The 18,868-nt window shown below is 41.3% G+C and overlaps 2 protein-coding genes across 5 annotated transcripts in view; both read left to right on the top strand.

Moving 5' to 3' along the window:
* The window catches only part of TPO (thyroid peroxidase), a 990,904-nt gene that overhangs the window by 780,588 nt on the left and 191,448 nt on the right, over positions 1–18,868 (top strand). The gene's annotated exons all lie outside the window — the stretch shown is intronic.
* Positions 1–18,868, top strand: part of SNTG2 (syntrophin gamma 2) — a 204,359-nt gene that overhangs the window by 94,146 nt on the left and 91,345 nt on the right. For 3 of the 4 annotated variants that reach the window (XM_083431681.1, XM_083431680.1, XM_083431679.1), the window contains exons 3-6: positions 298–354; positions 458–515; positions 13,573–13,616; positions 13,726–13,767. In XM_083431681.1, the coding sequence (XP_083287807.1) occupies positions 298–354; positions 458–515; positions 13,573–13,616; positions 13,726–13,767 (201 nt within the window). The remainder of the gene's footprint in view (positions 1–297; positions 355–457; positions 516–13,572; positions 13,617–13,725; positions 13,768–18,868) is intronic. The other variant, XM_083431682.1, reaches the window with a different exon arrangement.

Raw genomic sequence — 18,868 nt, 5'->3', positions numbered from 1 at the left:
CCGGTTGAAAATCATGAAAGTCCTGTGCATATATCTGGATTGCATTTGTCATAGAAAATTGTGCAACTCAAGGTACAAACTGGTGTAAAGGATTTAATTTCCCCCTTCAGTAAATGAAGAAAAAAGCCCATCTTTTGTGCTAGTGATAGTGTTATGAATTAAATATCATATTATTTTATGGAATGTAGTCTTTCTAGAATATGAGAAGAGAGAGTAGGTGAGATAGCACAAATTCGATATGCATGCATCTAATATTGTATTTTCACCTAAATTTATTTTTTCTACCATTTTTTAAAGCACAGAACTGTTAAACTTCGTAGACAACCAGTTGGTGGCTTGGGCTTAAGTATAAAGGTATGCATAATTCTTTCTTCTCTTCTCTTTTTGATACGTAGTGCAAAAAAAGTGAAGGCGATGAGCAGCTAAAACTCTTCTTCTTGTCACTTATCTCTTTCAGGGTGGTGCTGAGCACAAAGTGCCTGTCGTCATATCAAAAATATTTAAAGATCAAGCAGGTAAAGCAAATGTGTACTTGCATATGGGAGAGTTTGATATTAAATGCAGTAATTAAATATGGATTCACAGGTGCAAATTCAATGTGGACGAGGGAAAATGTCCTGTTTTTATATTCAACCTAAATTTAAAAGTTTGGTTTGCTTCATTTTCATTCATTTGAATTGCATTCGTTTTGTTTTTGATCCTTTATTACTTTACCATTTTTTGTTTTTCTATTGATTTCAATGGGATACTTGGTCTTCTGCCTGTAACTTTGCTGTTTTCTGTCAACACTGGCATTATCGGGCATTCTACACTATTAGAAAGCACCTTTCCAAGTTTGGACAGACTGGAAAGAGGGTCCCAATTGTATAAGCAATTATGAAAGAGCAACATCCTATAATTGCCCCATTGCTTTCATTGGGTGATCCCAGCTCCACTTCCCCTGCTTGTGGTGTTTGCGACTATTAGCATCACTATTTCAGGCATTCTACTCCCTCTCCAAACACATTTGCCATTTATTTTTTAAAGAGAATTCACACCTCTAGCGCAAATGAAATTCATTGTGAGTCACAGTAGTACATCTCAGGGGATTCTCTGAAGAGTCAGTGGCCATGCTTTACATCTCTGCGTACTATTTCAGCTTCCAAAAATGTGCAATCATGACAAAGTAGGAATCTGAGCAATCCTCAGAGAGAATTTTCACTCTTGTTGTGTTTGTATATTCCTACATGAACCTCAACTCCATTTAGGGGTGTGTGGAATCATGCTAAGAAACAGTTGTTAGCAATCTTGGAAAGGATGTATTATTTACTATTAGTCCATACTTATATAGAAAAGAATTAGGGAAAATATTGTGGTAAACTTCCAATAGTTTGGAAAGTGGGATAACACAGCAATGAGTCACAGACCTTGAAAGAGATACATGGAAAATGAAAATGAAGCAATGCATCAGCGTATCAACATTAGACATGGGTACATGATTAAACTTACATAAGGTAAGGTAAAGGTACCCCTGCCCGTACGGGCCAGTCTTGACAGACTCTAGGGTTGTGCGCCCATCTCACTCAAGAGGCCGGGGGCCAGCGCTGTCCGGAGACACTTCCGGGTCACGTGGCCAGCGTGACATTGCTGCTCTGGCGAGCCAGAGCCGCACACGGAAACACTGTTTACCTTCCCGCTAGTAAGCGGTCCCTATTTATCTACTTGCACCCGGGAGTGCTTTCGAACTGCTAGGTTGGCAGGCGCTGGGACCGAACAACGGGAGCGCACCCCGCCGCGGGGATTCGAACCGCTGACCTTTCGATCAGCAAGCCCTAGGCGCTGAGGCTTTTACCCACAGCGCCACCCGCGTCCTTAAACTTACATATAAGTTATTTAAATAAATAAATCCCAAGGAGCCTATTATTGTGAAGTTGTCTGTCTAGAGAGGAACATAGTCTTGTGAGAATAATCCTATAAAAGAAATAACTGTTACTCAAAGCAAATACATTACACTGACAGAATAATGTGATGCGTTGACGTCCATACTATGGGGGTAGGGAACACTTCTCAGTAAAGCTATACTGTCTAGGACAGTGATGGCCAAACTTGGCCCTCCAGCTGTTTTGGGACTACAATCCCCATCATCCCTGACCACTGGTCTTGTTAGCTAGGGATGATGGGAGTTGTAGTCCCAAAACAGCTGGAGGGCCAAGTTTGGCCATCACTGGTCTAGGGCAATCTTTGCTTCTCCCCGCCCCCCATCTTCTAAGCAGCTAAAATTTTCTAGAAATTGTAATGCAACTGTCTTATTTTTGGAGAATTTGAAAACAGAATTAATGAATGAATATGGGACTAGAGTATATGCCTCATGTATATTGTGATAAAGGACCATATTTTGCACGTGACCATAAAGCTGTGTTCATGCTCATTTGTGTCTATGGCACTCATGTTTTCAGGTTAAAGAAGGGCTATACCTGGACCTCCATGCCCAGGTGTTGCATTGTTGTACTAGATCTGCCTGATCTCTGGTGCTACATCAGTTTGCTAGTTCTCTGCTCTGGTGACTTCTAGTTCTCTGCAAGACAAACCTTTCTCATGAGCTACTTGCAGGGGAATACATGCAATAAGAACTGAACAGGGTTCCAGACCATACGAAGTTACTAGCAAGCCTGTTCCTGAGGCAGGCCGAGGCAGCCTTTGGTGGCAGAATCCAAGGGGCACCTTCCTGCAGGCATGCCCCAACCCCCGCTGCAACGTCTTCTGGGTTCTGGTGAGATCTCACAAGAACCCCACAAAAATGTGGGGCTCTCACAATATCTCATCAGAACCCACATCCTTGCAACCTTGGCAAGTGAGGCTTTGGCAGGGGTGGGCAATGCAGAGCGCATGCATACGGCGGCGGCTTCCCATTTTGCCTCAGACACCTTAGACAAACTCTTGGCTTAGTGTATTAAAAGAGAGCATAGATATGCTTGGGTGCAATGGAAACCTAGTGGAATGGAGAAAAACAGTGAGACACCCCGTGTTAGGATATTTCCGTTCCTCCTTAAAAAGGGAACAGGCTGTTGTGTGTCACATGCCTGTGTACTTCCTGCTCACTGGGAGTTTCCGTTTTGTATATAGCTTTTGTTCTGGCTGTTTTCCTCGACATGGATGCAAGGAGTCATGTTTTTCCTTTGTTCTGACCAACGTTGAATAAAGCTGTATATATGCTCTCCTGGGTGAATCTTCGGTTGTGGAGAATGCTGAAAAGGATGTGCACGAGTCTTGGAATGTGTCTGAGGCTCGTGTCGCTAATTGACTGATGCTGTTCCAACGGGAGACCGGAGGACGTCCGGGGACGATGTGAGGCCTGCATGATGGCCTCTGTCTCCCTGGCAGTATCCCAACATCCCGATGCTACAAGATGGACAGGAAAGGATTTGCTGGAGGAGATGTTGCTCTGTACATCAAAGAGAGGCATCAAGCCCAATTGACTACAGGTATATCCTTCTTGTGGGCTTCCCATGCATATCTGCTTGGCCACTAGAAGCAGGATGCTGGACTACATGGGAATTGCTCTGATCTAGCAGGTTCTTGTGATCTTCTTAAGTTTTATGGTGCTGCGATGTGGTTTTAGTTGAATTATGGTTACAATTGTGTTGCATGAAATTTTGTACATTGCCTTGAAAGGCCAGTTCCACCTCATAAAGCAGTATATAGATTGGTTAATAGACAAATAAATGCTAATTTGAACATGTGCTCTCATCTGGAAATTTTCCCACACACCACCATGTTTTGCAACTTCTGTAACTAGTTTCCTACTCTTGCTACCTCCCTTTTTCGGTGTGTCCAATATTATTTTGTTTTGTTCTACCCCATTTTCCATAAGGAGGTTGAGAGACGCTTATCAAAGCTGGCCAGCACTTAAACTGGCTCTATTTCTGTGTTCTGCTCCCTTTTAAAACATCTTGTTTCTATTTGCAAATTCTGTCTGTGACTAAGGGTATACTTAGCACAGTTGCTTCAATCAGCAGTTCTTATTGTGCATTCTCAGAAACCAGAGGTAGCAAAATCCAGCACGGAGGGAAAATCTGGCACCACACTTTTAAAACCACATAGAACTTAAGCAGCTTGGAGAGATGAGTCCTTTGGGAAGCTTGGAAGCTTCATAGTACTGTTCACAGAGCAATTGTTGGGCCCTATGCAAGACTGTTGAAGGGTTCAGGAGAGCAGCCCCTTGATTAGCAGAACTCCTATCTTCTACAGCAGGGATAGGAAATCCATCACTCCTCCAGCTCCCACCAGGCCCAGATGCCTGGCTAGTGGCTGGGATGACGGGAATAGTAGTCCAACAACATATGGAGGCTCACAGGTTTCCCATTGTGCTCTTCAGCTTCTCCAAAGAAGTACTCTGTAGGTTTTACTCTGTTCCCATTTTGTTTTGTCTAGGTTTGAAGTTGTTGCCCAGTTCAGCAATCCACATTTCAAAAATGCACAGGATAGGGGAGTGGGGTGGGGGAAAAGCAATCATCACAGTTTCTCCAGTTCCATACCCCTGAACTGCCTTCATGATATCAGGACTTCCCATTTTTGGGTGCCATGATCTCTACACGGCACCCAAAAATGTGCAAAATCACAGAGCCCCTAAACATGTGAGATCAATGAAATATGTGGGTTCTGTGCTCTCGTGCAGTTGATGTGACTTAAACAAGAGCACAGCCAGGATGATGCGCAATCCCAGTTTTTGGTCCCAAAATGTTGAAACATATGTAGATTCACTAAATATTTCATTTTTCTTTTAATACAGGGTTCTGGTTTAGATTCCTTTGGACATTAAATCATCACAAAACAAAAGTTTAACAGAATAAAAGTAGTACAAGGTAACATAAATATAAATTAACCCAAACACAAATAAAGCTTCAACATGAAATTTAAATGCTGATTTGCTTGCAACATGCCCCCTTTACGCAAATATTAAAATAAAATGAATGTGAAACCTAAGTGAACAAAAGCATACTTTTAATACAACCTCCACAGAGATACTGTCTTGTACATGGCATAAAAATAGCATGTGAGGGAGGAAAAAATGAATGTGTTTCACCCACTCGGTAAATGAGCTAGGTGGAAAAGAAGGAAGAAGAATGCTTATACTGTAAGCTGACAGCAAAATGTAATAATGGAGCAGTAAAATGAAACTGCGTGTTCTAGAGAAAAGTTGTTTTTAAAAAGCAACTGGAGGTGTCTGGATAGCCTACCCAAACCAAGCCTGAAAATGGAGGGGGAAAGTCATAGCAACATGTTGAAGGCAACTTTTAATGTGGCTAAAGCCTGGTTGTTTCATTTTCCTAGTTATGTATGTGTACACACATACACACAACTATTGGACGGGCTGCAGAAATTTCCCCCCAACCCACATAGTCACAGAATGTTGACACCATTGTGATGATGCTCTTTTGCCCACTATCCAATTTCCATAGAAGTTGCAGGCTTGCAACGTTCTAAACCTTTGCAGTTCCACTGTGCCCTTATCCGATACAGCATGTGGAGTCAGACAAGCTGCAAAAACAATACGAAATGAATTCTGTTGAAATGAGTGGTGAAGATAGTTCACTAAACTATGCCAGAGGCTATTTGTTGCAATGGGCACACCCCCCCCCCCCCACACACACACCCTGGGAATCAATTGAACATGCTGGCTTTTAGGAGAGCTATTTCTACTGAATGCCAGAACAGATAGATGATAGATAGATGATGATGATAGATAGATAGATAGATAGATAGATGATAGATAGATAGATAGATAGATAGATAGATAGATGATAGATGATAGATGATAGAGATATAGATAGATAGATAGATAGATAGATAGATAGATAGATGATAGATAGATATTAAAACTGACATATTCAGTTTAATCTGGGGGGAAATGTCACACTCATGAAACACTAGTGCTGAATTCTTATTTATTCATTGTGGTCCTGGTCTTTAAAAACATTTTATAATTCATTTATGCATGATGTAGCACTATAAGAATGAGCGTACCCTGTTTGCCTGTATCCGGACATCATGGCATGTTGCTATCCTGTGGGGTTATTGTCAAGGAGAGGGTGAGATTCAAGGGGGTAGTTACCTGATCAATAATTGGAAGAGAAAGGGAATACAGGCCCCAGCTGGAATAATGGGTTATTTGTAATGTTAAAGGGTACAACTTCAAGGAACAGTTAATGGGTTATTCATACTGTTTCCAACAAGGATATTTGGGGTCAACTTACATATGTATCCATAACATAAAAGACATCATCTGATATTTGAGGGTGGGGTTTATAAACTTGGCAACTGCTAATGTCGATTTGGCCCAGTGCATTTCTGTTATGACTATGGTGGCCAAACTTGGCCCTCCAGCTGTTTTGGGACTACAGTTTCCATAATCCCTGACCACTGGTCTTGCTAGCTAGGGATGATGGGAGTTGTAGTCCAAAAACAGCTGGAGGGTCAAGTTTGGCCACCACTGTCTGATGAAATCCTGCCTAATGAAAGAAGATAGCCTTTTTAATGGTTCACATGAGAAATTCTCAACAGGTGGGCTTCTCAGCTGGAAACACTCTGCCAAGTCTTCAAGATTGTAGATCCTCGCATTGTGGCCCAAGCCATTTTTGGCATGTCACAACCACAAATCAAAAAGCCCTGATAAAACACACTGGGGCAAACAAAATTCCCCTTCCCCCCCCAATAAACTTGTGGCAGCTCTACTTATATAAATAAATCAGATGTTAATATTACATTTTATCGTACAAGGAAAAAGTGTTGTTGTTTTTTTCCTCTGTGTGCTGCACGAAAGATGCCTGTGATTAGAAACGATTTTGCATCTAAGATATCAAGGGCAAAATGTGGAGCCACAAAAATAACTGCAGGGAAATTAATGAGTTGATAGTACCTGTTAATAATAAATCATGTTTTTCTTCATTTCGTCTTAAGCTGTGTAGCTCAGTAGGAAACATCCCTTCCATTACCAGTGCACATTCAGTTCTGCCCTTTTGTTTTTGCATATCTCCTTCCCACTGTCTTGAAACAAGAAATAATAAGATCTCTGGTCGGCCTCCAGTGCCATCCTTTGAATAGAAAGATTGAAGACACCAGTCTGCCTCTCTTTTATTTCCTTATAAAACTTTAAATATTCATTACTTCCGTGGATTCAGTGCCACATTATTCAGTTCAGTAAGCCTTTTACCTGTGGTATTAATCATGTCCATGTTGGTACTAACCTCCCTATTCTCAGATATTAGAATGCATTTTAGTTGCTTGAGATGAGGTTTTCTTTCTTTGCCCAAAGTAGTGGATTTAGTACTTCGTTGAAGTAATGGAAGTAAGAAACCTTTTAAAAAAATAAATAAAAGGTCCACTTCCTTGAATCGTTATGGTAAAAAACAAAATAAAACAGAGTTGACTTTTTTCCTTGTAAAGCAAAAGTAGCATAAAACCATAGTTTGACTTAAGAGAATTCTAAAAAGCTTTACATTTTGCATAGAATTTATGGAGTCATGTCAGCTGACTGTTGCTCTTGAGATAAATCTCTGTGCCACTTTAAAAGAGAAGCAGTATAACACATGAGTGTTCTTAGCATGGGGTATGGCTTTACAAAAATGGTATTAATAGACAGTCTCCATTTTAGTTCTTGGTGTTTATCTGTTGCATCATGCATTTTGTAAGCAAGGAAAGAATATGTGTGCAAGGCTGCTGTTTGTTAAATACAGTGAGCCAGCGTGGTGTAGTGGTTAAGAGCGGTAGACTCGTAATCTGGTGAACCGGGTTTGCTTCCCCGCTCCTCCAGATGCAGCTGCTGGGTGACCTTGGGCTAGTCACACTTCTCTGAAGTCTCTCAGCCTCACTCACCTTACAGAGTGTTTGTTGTGGGGGAGGAAGGGAAAGGAGAACGTTAGGCACTTTGAGACTCCTTCAGGTAGTGATAAAGCGGGATATCAAATCCAAACTCTTCTTCTTCTTCTTCTTCTTCTTCTTCTTCTTCTTCTTCTTCTTCTTCTTCTTCTACAGATTTACTTATGAAGAAAGTAGAACTTTGTAATTTATATGTTATCGCCTGAGGGTACATTATGCTGTTACAGAATAACTTAGCAGGTCTTAGCCTGGCCAGTGGCAGGATAGAAGAACAGCATATAACCCGCTCTGAGCTTTCCCAAAGGAAGAGGGAAATCTATGCGTAATAAACAGTGAATTGTTCCAGGAGCCTCTAAATCATTTATGAGCTTCATTTCACACTTTGGTGTTGTCAAAGTTTATTAAGTTGGAAGACTTAAAACTGTAATCCTTTCCCCACTTTCCCCTTCAGTGCTGTTTTAAGTTAATATTGCGGGTATTGCAAATTCATACTATTGTTTCTTTATCGCCACTATAGCAAGCTTATGTTTGAGCACCATACCAATATAATAACCATGATGCGGTAAATAAAGTCTATGGAGCTGTGTTTTGATTGATGTGCCATCTGGGGGGAAAACAGAATGCAGCTACAAGATAAAATACGTTTAAGATAAAATGATCAGATTGGCAGCATGAGTTTTTCCATTATCCAGAGGTAGCAAGAAATCACAGGAGAAGCATCATCCTATTAATCCATGATAGCTTCAGCAGCAGAAACAGCTCTGTCTTCCTGGCAGGCAAACTTTAGTTTTTAGTCTAACTTGAAAAGTCAAAATTTGGATGAGATGCCATGTAAGGTATTTGGGAATGGCTGTGTATTGCTCATGCAGTGGATTTGGGGGGTGACCATGTACCTGTGTTGCAGAAGTATTCTTCTGTGGTTGCCTCTGAGCTGCAGCAGGTACAGTGAACAAGCACTAGGTAACCATTAGAGAGTTGGATCTGTGTTCCAGTTATGGATCTTAATGTTCAGACTTCTAAGATCTGGTGATTGCAAGGTGGTTTTTAAGACTACATCGTTCTGCACATTCAGTCATACAGAAGTCAATCAACTTGTATGTTTATAACAGTCACAAGCTGCAAGGATGGCAGCATTGGGATGAACCATTGTTGGCATGCATTCTGATCTCTCTGGTGGAAGCTATTCCATGGGCCATTTTGGACAATGCAATCCCAACTCTACCAGCCAAAGTTAAGTGCTTTGAAGGGAAAAGACTTAAGTACTGAGAACCAGCATGGCGTAGCAGTTAAGAGTGGTGGACTCGTAATCTGGTGAACTGGGTTCACGTCCCTCCTTCTCCACATGCAGCTCCTGGATGACCTTGGGCTAGTCACACTTTTCTGAAGTCTCTCAGCCTCACTTACCTCACAGAGTGTTTGTTGTGGGGGAGGAAGGAAAAGGAGATTGTTAGCCGCTTTGAGACTCCTTAAGAGGAGTGAAAGGCAGGATATCAAGTCCAAACTCCTCCTCCTCTTCTTCTTTAGGGAAAAGACTTAAGGCCTGATCCTATGCAGAGTTAAGTGCATTTATTGAAATCAATGAGTTTATGCACACCTGCATAGGATCCAGCTATTAGCGGCATCTGATTTTTCTTGTTGGAAAATTGGAAATAAGGTGCTTGACCTTTGGTTATATCTTCTGTCTGAAATACGGCTCGGCTTTGGTCATTGAGAATCAGTTGCTGAAGTATTGCAAGAACTTCGTATAAATACAGGGGAGTTGTTTCCTTGTTGAGCTACTTTACACATAACCCTAAGCCAAACCATGACTTAGCACAAGCATCCAGACTCCTGGAGAGGAGATTTTGGCCACTTTGCTCTGGCCTTCCTGCCACTGAACTGCTGGGAGCTAAGCCATGGTTTGCCAGAAGAGCAATGCTGAAGGGAAAAACCAGTGCATGACCACTGCCTGTCAAGTTGAGAGTACTGCATTAGATAGACCAGCTTAATGTACAGTGTCTATGCAAACGGTATTCCAAAAGCAAAAGAAAAGAGCAAATTCTGGTAAGCACGCATTAGAGTTTACTCATAACATTTCCAAAATTCTCATACTGCTTTCTTTTTGCGCTGTTGATCAGATTTTGTTTTCTTTACCATCTGTCATGCCTACATATAGTAATTTCTTGGAATGCAGTAGAACTGAAGAACTAAGCATATTGCCATGCTTTAAAATATAGCAGTGTGAAACAAAATGAGAGAAAAATATAACCTTACCAAGTGGACTACATTAGACTTTAGGAACACTCTGTATTCTTTCAGTATGGTAGACATACAGTTTTTGAAAGATGTTTTGATTCAGTTTGAAAAGCCTCTGTATTCCTAATAGCACACATTTAGCACAAAGGAGTGGTAACTGTGCTTTCCTAGGGTACAATTTATGAAAAGGCAGCTTGGACTTTACTGCAGGACACTCAGTTGTATTCATTTTGCTGTGAAAGACAATTTTTAAAAAGATTTTAAAAAGCCTTACTCATGTTGTTTGGGTTACAGTTTTTTGTGTTGTGCTTTTGTTTACCCAATAACAGAAATAACCATAATTTCAGCCCTCTAGTATGTATCTGAGCCATTTTTCAAACTTTCAGAAAACCATATTTCTAGGCCACTTTATTCCATGTCTCACTTTTCTTGATATAGAAAACCAGAATAAAAGCACCATTATGTAGCAATCTTTTTTTTTTTTTTTGTAGTGGGAGCTAATCACAAACTCCTGCCAATCAAACTGTACAGAATGTACTTGTTTTCCTCAAAAGAAAAGGAACAACTCATCAATGCACGGTCACGTACATCTTAAATAAGGGATTTTTTTTCCTTCAAGTTCTTCTCATACACCATGGAATACATCCTGGGCTTAGGAAAATTCCTGTAAGAGAATAATTCTCTTGCCATTATAAAGCAACATCAGAGCCTTCAACAGTGGCATATTCTGTAAAGTAGAGAAGTTTGTTAAAAAGAGAGAAAGTGGGACATGCTCTCAGCCATGAGATTTGAGTGGTTTCCCTAGCTCATGCTTTTTGGATGCATCAGCCTGGTTGCCAGTGGCATAGCGTGGGCAGGGCCACAGGGGCAGTTTGCCCTGAGCGCAAATCCTTAGGGGTGCCAAAATTTCAAAAGGAAAACAAATAGCATAGTAAAAAATAGATAGGTAGATAGATGGTAGATAGATAGATAGTGTTAGAGGTATTGGTTGGTTGCTGGAGAGCAATCAGGCAATATGCCTCAATAGTCTGTTCTAAAGCTTTCTTATTAGTGATAAAAACCTTTAGAATGCAGAGTGCCTATATTTCGTGTCTTGCTCATTCACTTGCAAAATCTGAGAGTGGGCGGTCCTTAAACCTTCCCCAGCAGAGTAGTTTCTTAATGCCTAGTCTGCGCCTCCGCTCTCTGCGCGGAAGCTTACTGCGCAAGGAAGGCTTGGGTAACGGGCGTCCTCCCTCCTCCCCGCTTTGCTCAGGCAAGGTGTCCTGGCACCGCCTTGCCTCATCCGCCCCCTGCATCTCCTCTCCACTAGAGGCGTGGCTACCTTCCTCCGCTGAGGAAGTGCTGCTTCCCATGATCTTTGGGGGCTCTCTGTAATCCATCCGTCTTTTCCCCTCTCGCCCCTGAGCTGATGGCAGTTCCCTGACAGATAGATAGATAATCAGATAGATAGATGATAGATAGATGATAGATAGATAGATAGTACACCCTACCCCTCAAACAGAAAATCTCCCAATGTTCACGTGGGTAGATTAAGCAGCAAATTTGGCTGATGGCCTTTTACTAGGGCACCCTCTGCATGGGTTTTAGAAAGATACCCATTCCTGACCAATCTCCTGTCCCACTCTCTGCCATGTTCCATGCTCATGGGGTGCCCTGGCTGTCACTCGGGTAGGTTGCTGAACTCCTGCTCCTTTGATCCAGTGTATCAGCAGTGCTGAGGATATTCGCTTTGCTCCAGGTGCTGGCAACCCACGCTACACCACTGCTGGTTATAGTAATTCTCAGATGACTTCAGTGCTTTGTTCCAGTTGTGAGGATGGGGTATTGCCATCATCAAAACCTAAGAAAGAGCACAGGACCACCTAGTCCAGCATCTTGTTTCACACAGTGGCCAAACAGATACCTTTCTGGGAAGTCCGCAAACAGCAAATGGGGACAATAGCCCTCTCTGACTGTGGATGCCTGGCAACTGGTATTCAGATGCATTGTGCCTCTGTTCCTGGAGACAGTATAGTCATCGTACTTAGCAGCCATTCATAGACTCTTCCTCATTAATTTGCATAAATACACTTCTGGAGCTATCTGTGTCAATCCTTTCATCTGCCTATCACTTGTTGGAAAGAAGAGCAAATGCTGGTTCACTGGAAATGAATCATGAAGCGGGGTCCTCCTCCCATATGACTTCTATATTCGCATATTTAACATAGCAGGATGGTAATATACCACCAGGAAACAACTTCCACTCTGTTGGTGGTAAGTCTGAATGGGGACATATTTTCTTCCCACTCCTGCTTCACACTTGAAAGGGTCTCACAAGCTCAGAGCCCCAGATCTGTTAAGTTCCCCCAGAGCACCAAATTTCCTAGGGGGGGACGCATTGGGTCTCTGGAGTTGTAGGCCTGCAGTTTCCCAAGGGCACCTGATGTTAGTATGGAAATCAGATTTCCTTGGGGTTTCGGGTGACTTGAACGTTGCCATGGCAGCATTTGATCCCAGTGACAGGCAGAGGCACGGAGAAAGGAGAGAGAGAGAGAGAGAGAGAGAGAGAGAGAGAGAGAGAGAGAGATCCCGCCTACTATGTCTGCTGTTGCAATGACAGCCATTACAGCAGGAAGTGCCAGGGAAGAAGGTTTGGAGACTTACATGGTGTTGGTAATTACATGAACATCCAGATTTTTGAAACGAGGAGGGAGTCAGTCCAGAGTGAACCATCACTGTTCACTTATACGAAAACTGAGGGTGGCAGCACATCTCTGAACTAGACCGTAGACCTTGATTTATGCCGCTTCTAACTATTTCCTTTTTCTAATTAGAGCAACGTTCTAGGAAGCCATTGAAAATATGAGTGAAAAACAACAGTGCTATGATGAGAGACAAGGCTTTAAAAAAACGTGTTTCTTAGAATAGGAGAGATTGTATGCTGCTTTAGTTATGCATGCAGCTGGCAAGGTGACATTCACATTAATTTCGTGTTGCAGAAACTTCACAAATTACTGGTTGAAATAATATATCGGGTTACTCTATTCAGTGAAGTGGATTCAAAGTTCACACTAAATTGCTTTATTAAATTCTTTGTGCAACCTTCTTGATTAAAGCAGCCTCTGCACATCTTTTCAGGAGGAAAGAACAAGGGAGGCAGAATTCCTATTTTAGTGTCCTACCAAAGCTAATGAAAAATGTGAATTATATTTCCTCCATAATTTAATGAAATCCATCATTAGTGGGAAGTGACATTTGTGTTCCATATTAAATAATCTTTTGTGACTGGAAATCAGCCCTCTTAATTTCCTTAGAATTGCTACCAATCTATTTAGCTTTGCTGGGTGATTGCTATGCTGCTGGCATTTTTACAAGAGAGGCAGTTGTAGAAGTGACTTGTACAATAACCCTGCTTAAGACAAACTGCTGCAAGAAAATATGTCCTTATTGTAAGTCTCTCAATTAATGTGTGGTTTTTCTTTTCTTCAAATAACTCTACAGCGGACCAGTCAGGAATGTTATTTATAGGAGATGCAGTAATACAGGTCAGTTTACTCTACACAACTGCTTCAAAAGTATGCTACTATTTTGATGCTTGTATAACATTCTGATATTAATCCGATATTTCAAATAACCATTTTGTGACATTTTTAGGTTAATGGCATAAACGTAGAAGGTGCCACCCATGAAGAAGTGGTAAGTTCTGCTCCTTAGATTGCTTCTTTACCACTGTTTCCTGTATGTTGTTACTTAGGATGTTAATGTTGCTGTGCTGCCAGTGTACCGTTCTCAGCGCACTTTTGAAAGTTACGTAGCCATTTATTTATTTAATTGAATTTATATACCACCCTATACCCGTAGGTTTCAGTGTGGTTCACAGGATAAAATCAGAATACCTCGGGTTACAAACACCTCAGGTTACAAACACTTCGGGTTACAGACTCCGCTAACCCGGAAGTAGTACCTCAGGTTAAGAACTTTACCTCAGGATGAGAATAGAAATCGCGTGGCGGTGGCACATCCGCAGCAGGAGGCCCCATTAGCTAAAGGGGTACCTCAGGTTAAGAACGGACCTCTGGAACGAATTAAGTTTGTAACCAGAGGTACCACTGTATAAAACCACAAAGCACATAATCAAAAGAAAAACAACAACAACCCAATAACACATACACACACACCAACACATTTTAAAAGGGCATAGGATGTCAATCAAATCAACCAAAGACCTGGCTAAAGAGGAACGTTTTTGCCTGGTGCCTAAAGCTGTATAATGAAGAAGCCAGGTGAACCTCCCTGGGGAGAACATTCTACAGACAAGGAGCCACTGCAGAAAAGGCCTGTTCTTGTGTTGTCACCCTCTGGACCTCTCTTGGAGGAGGCACATGAAGAAGGGCCTCAGAAGGTGATCTCAGGGTTTGGGTAGATTCACATGGAAAGAGGCAGTCCTTGAGGTATTGTGGTCCTGAGCTGTTGGCATATTTCTTCAGCTGGGTGTAGCCCATATATATATATTTGTGCTGGCTATTCTGTTCAGATGTGAGACCTCCCCTCCCCTCCCCTCCCCTCCCCTCCATCATGGAAATTAGGTAAATAAGTGAGGAAGACACTCCCATTAACACCATTCAGATGCCACACATACAAAGAAAAGAAGGAGCAGGGAAGCTGTAACACCTAAGAAACCTGTAATGAAAAAACATAATCAGAACTAATCATACAAATAATTGCTTAAATCACCCCATGTTTCTTTTCCTTTTCTTTTTTAAGACAATGGATCCCCATTAGCTCATCCTGTCTAATTCATTAGCCAGTTTTGATATGCCTCTGCAGCTACCAAGAAAGGCAGAACACAGAAAAGGAAAGTCTGAATTTGCACAGAGTTAGTTGTGGCCACTTGAGAAATGGTAGATTAACTGAGGTTGGAGAAGGATATGTTGAAAAAAAATTGAGTTTTAAACTGGGAACACACTTCTGTGTCGTCTGTCAGTCCCTCCAGTATATTAATTCACCTTCGATCTTAAGGTGCTTCTCTTGTTATTTTACCTGCATTATTTGCACTTAATACTGGTGTAGATTTACCATTGTCTATCTGGTACTTGGCTACATCCCAAACTGCAAAGCATCATCACACTTTAGAACTTAATTGGTGGCTCAGCAACTAATTTTACACAGCCTGGAAGGCAAAATCCCCTCCAAGAAAAGAGGATTGAATTGAAAGCCTTTTGAACACTGCAGCACACATAACTAAATCCTTCAATCTGTTGCACTTCAATTTCTGCTAAACTCTTCATACCAATGCAAAGATCAAGAGATGCACCTGTTTGGGTGGACAACAAAACCTTCCTCAGAAGAGGAATGGGTTTCTCGTTCGGCTGAAGAAATCAAAGCGCAAGTCAGGTCAGGCAGCATGATGTAGCAAATTGCAATGCAAAGAAAAGACCATGTAAGCTGAAATAGGAAGGTAACACATAAAGCAAATCCAGCAATTTACAAAGCAAAGGCTTTGCCTCAGCAGAAGCAGAATGGCAGAGGACAGCTGTGGTTACTAGCAACTAAGGCTGCTTGCACAACCACCTGTTTATTGAGCATTTATTTTTATTTTTTGTGGGTAGGTTATTCCACCCTCCTTTTTAGGGTAGCGTACAATATTCCATCAATCCAGATTTTTTGGGGGGTAGGGAACAGATATTTTGCTCTACAGTTGTGTAACATGAATTTTGCTCCCCAGATACTGATAGGCTGGAAGCGACCTAAGTCGCAAATAGTGGTCTCAGTTCACAATTGGTTGCTTGCTTGCTTTGAATTTCAACCCCTTGTAGTAAGGTGTAGTCATTCTATACCGAGAGAAAATTGGACACCACTCAAGGGCACCCCAAATCAGAAATACAAAAACTATCTGGTTTGTATTGTGAATTTGCCTAGCTCAGATGCCACACAATAAGAAATTCAATGTTATTTCCTTCATTTGTCTATAAAGTTCTTCTACAAAGATTATCCAGACACATGAAATGTGCTTTTAATTTAATTTAATTGTTGTCCATTCTGGACATCAATCTCACACAGACTTCTAAGGGTCAAAGGAGCTGCAGAGAGGGAAAGCCCAGGAAGCTCTTGTACCTTGAAACTAAAAATCTGTAAAATATCAGGAAATGTTCAGTTAGCCATAGTTTCCTGTTTTATCCAAACTGTGAAACCATGATGATCAACTTTAGCACAAGCCATGCTATTAAATATGGTTTGAAACTGGTAACCATAGTTTCCTAGTAATGGCAAGCAGTAGCAGCAGCAACAACTATGGTTAACTAAAGGTTTTCTGGTTTAATTGTTCATGCTTCAAAATGGAGTGTAACAGGTTTGCTTGTGCAGGCAAGAACCTCAATCCTATCGGTGCCGAGATTAAGCTGAGATATGATTATCCAAATCAGCTCTGAAGCTTTTCCTAACCCTTTTTTATGCATTCTATACCTACATTTATTTTACCTTTTAAGCTTAAAGTGGAAACAACATTTCTCTCTCTCAGTAGTTATAGTCTTGTTAAATGCAATTTACAGACTTCAAGAGCAACACATCCTGCTTGGAAAAGCCAAACACTCATTTTAAAAAATGGCCCTTTAACAGCACAGTTCTGGGTATGTCTGCTCAAGCCTAAATCTCATCAGGAAATGGTCAGCCCTAGTGTTAGTTAACATTTTATTTAAAGGTAAAGGGACCCCTGACCATTAGGTCCAGTCATGACTGACTCTGGGGTTGCAACGCTCATCTCGCTTTATTGACCAAGGGAGCCGGTGTACAGCTTCCGGGTCATGTGGCCAGCATGACTAAGCCACTTCTGGCGAACCAGAGCAGCGCACGGAAACACCGTTTACTTTCCCACTGGAGCGGTACCTATTTATCTACTTGCACTTTGATGTGCTTTTAAAGTGCTAGGCTGGTAAGAGCAGGGACTGAGCAATGGGAGCTCACCCCGTCGCAGGGATTCGAACTGCCAACCTTCTGATCGGCATGCCCTAGGCTCTGTGGTTTAACCCACAGTGCCACCTGCGTCCCCAAAGTGTAGGTACAACTACAATTTTTAAAAAATGCATTTTTTACAAGTTTTTACAGGTCCCTGCTCCTGCCAACCTAGCATGGAATCTGCAGTATCCAGTGATTTAAAAAGTTTGGCGTATGCGCCCTTCTTCCTGTCCTTTGATTCCTTTCATGAATGCCTAAGAGGCCTAGCCTATGTTTCTTGAGGGATTCACTTCTACCAGGACCTCTCCTTCTGCACCCTGCTTTGCCCCTCTACCTATTTTGCTAATGCAAGGAGCTGTGACCTAATTACGTACTCTAGCGAAGTATAATCCTTCTCTCTGTTCACATTTGGATCACCGCTGAGCTTGTATGTCTGAAACAAATGTCACTGTTGAACCTATTCTTGTTACTTTGAACATCTCAAATACCATCCTGTTGTCTATTATAACAGCATTGTTTCATAAATATTTATTTTCGTGTTTTTGGGTTCTGAACCTCAGTTATCAGCGCTCCTGATCTTACCTAATACAATTGCGCTCTTACTTTTAGTGCACTCACTCTCCTGTACTAATTTTCACAGAATTGTGGAGGCTGTCATTCTTTAAAATGCCAGAGTTGCATACCTTCCAACATTTCTCCAATGAAAATAGGGTTGCCCCATTCCATAATGCTAATTTTACTATTTATACCCCGCACATCTTATTGGTTTGCCCCAGCACTCTGGGCAGCTTCCAACATATATAAAACATAATTGAACATTAAACATTAAAAAAAAAAACTTCCCTGTACTGTACAGGACTGCCTTGAGATGGCTCAGGGGTCAGATAACTCCATACCCTCCAACATTTATCCAATGAAAATAGGGACATCCTATGGAATATACTGGGATCAAATCTGAAACTGGGACAGTTTCTAGTACCTGGAAACCAGGAAACAAAACCTATTCCAAGTTTTAAATGAAATTTGCATTTGTCTATTGCAATTTCTTTTTGGTGGATTATCTGCCACTAGTATAGTATCTCTACAATGACAACCATTAATATTATTCTGAGAAGGGAAAATTACACCGCATGACATTACATTGCAAAAAGGATTAAAGAAAATCCAATAAAAGCATTTTTTGCTTCAAATCACTTCACTTGACATGGTAAGAACTTAATAACTGAACAAAAGTCATGCCGAATTCATGATAATTTTGTCACATTATAAGAAGCTAAAATGATTATAGCGACTATTAGCAAGAATTTAATTTGAAACTTTATAGGCAATGTCCCTCTATTACCCAAGTGACTTGGGTGATTTTTTGTGAAAGGGGACCTAAGTTAGCAATTAATGTAAGGCCCATTCTTATTTTATCATCGTTAAACCAGTAAGAATGTGTGTGGTGTCATAGTATTGTAGTGATAAACTGAAGCTGTGCAATGAAGGGAAAAAAGCAGTTAATGTAGACAGTAGAATACAACAGACAGAAGAACACTCTTGTTTTTATGCATATATTTAGGAAGGGTACAAAACCGTGTCTGTCTAAAACCTGTTCTAAATCGAGTTTTTCTTAACTATGTATTTTGAGGGGGGGAGCTCAGCACTTCTTCTTCTTCTTTCTTCTCTATCCTATGCCTGCTAAGTTCCACTTAACTTAATGGCAGCAACCCACTGGGGCTTCAAACCCACATGTGCTGTGAAAAAGCAGAAGACTCTTTGCTCTCATATACAGGGTTCATCGTTTTCCATATTTCCACTGGCTATATTGTAAGCACCATTGAATTTCACTGAACACTTTCCTGAA

The sequence above is a fragment of the Podarcis tiliguerta genome (genome assembly GCF_965153285.1).
Source record: "Podarcis tiliguerta genome assembly, chromosome: 3".
Classification (NCBI taxonomy): Eukaryota; Metazoa; Chordata; class Lepidosauria; order Squamata; family Lacertidae; genus Podarcis; species Podarcis tiliguerta.
The sequence above is the reverse complement of the archived record's forward strand: the minus strand, read 5'-3'. Positions and strand labels throughout refer to the sequence as shown.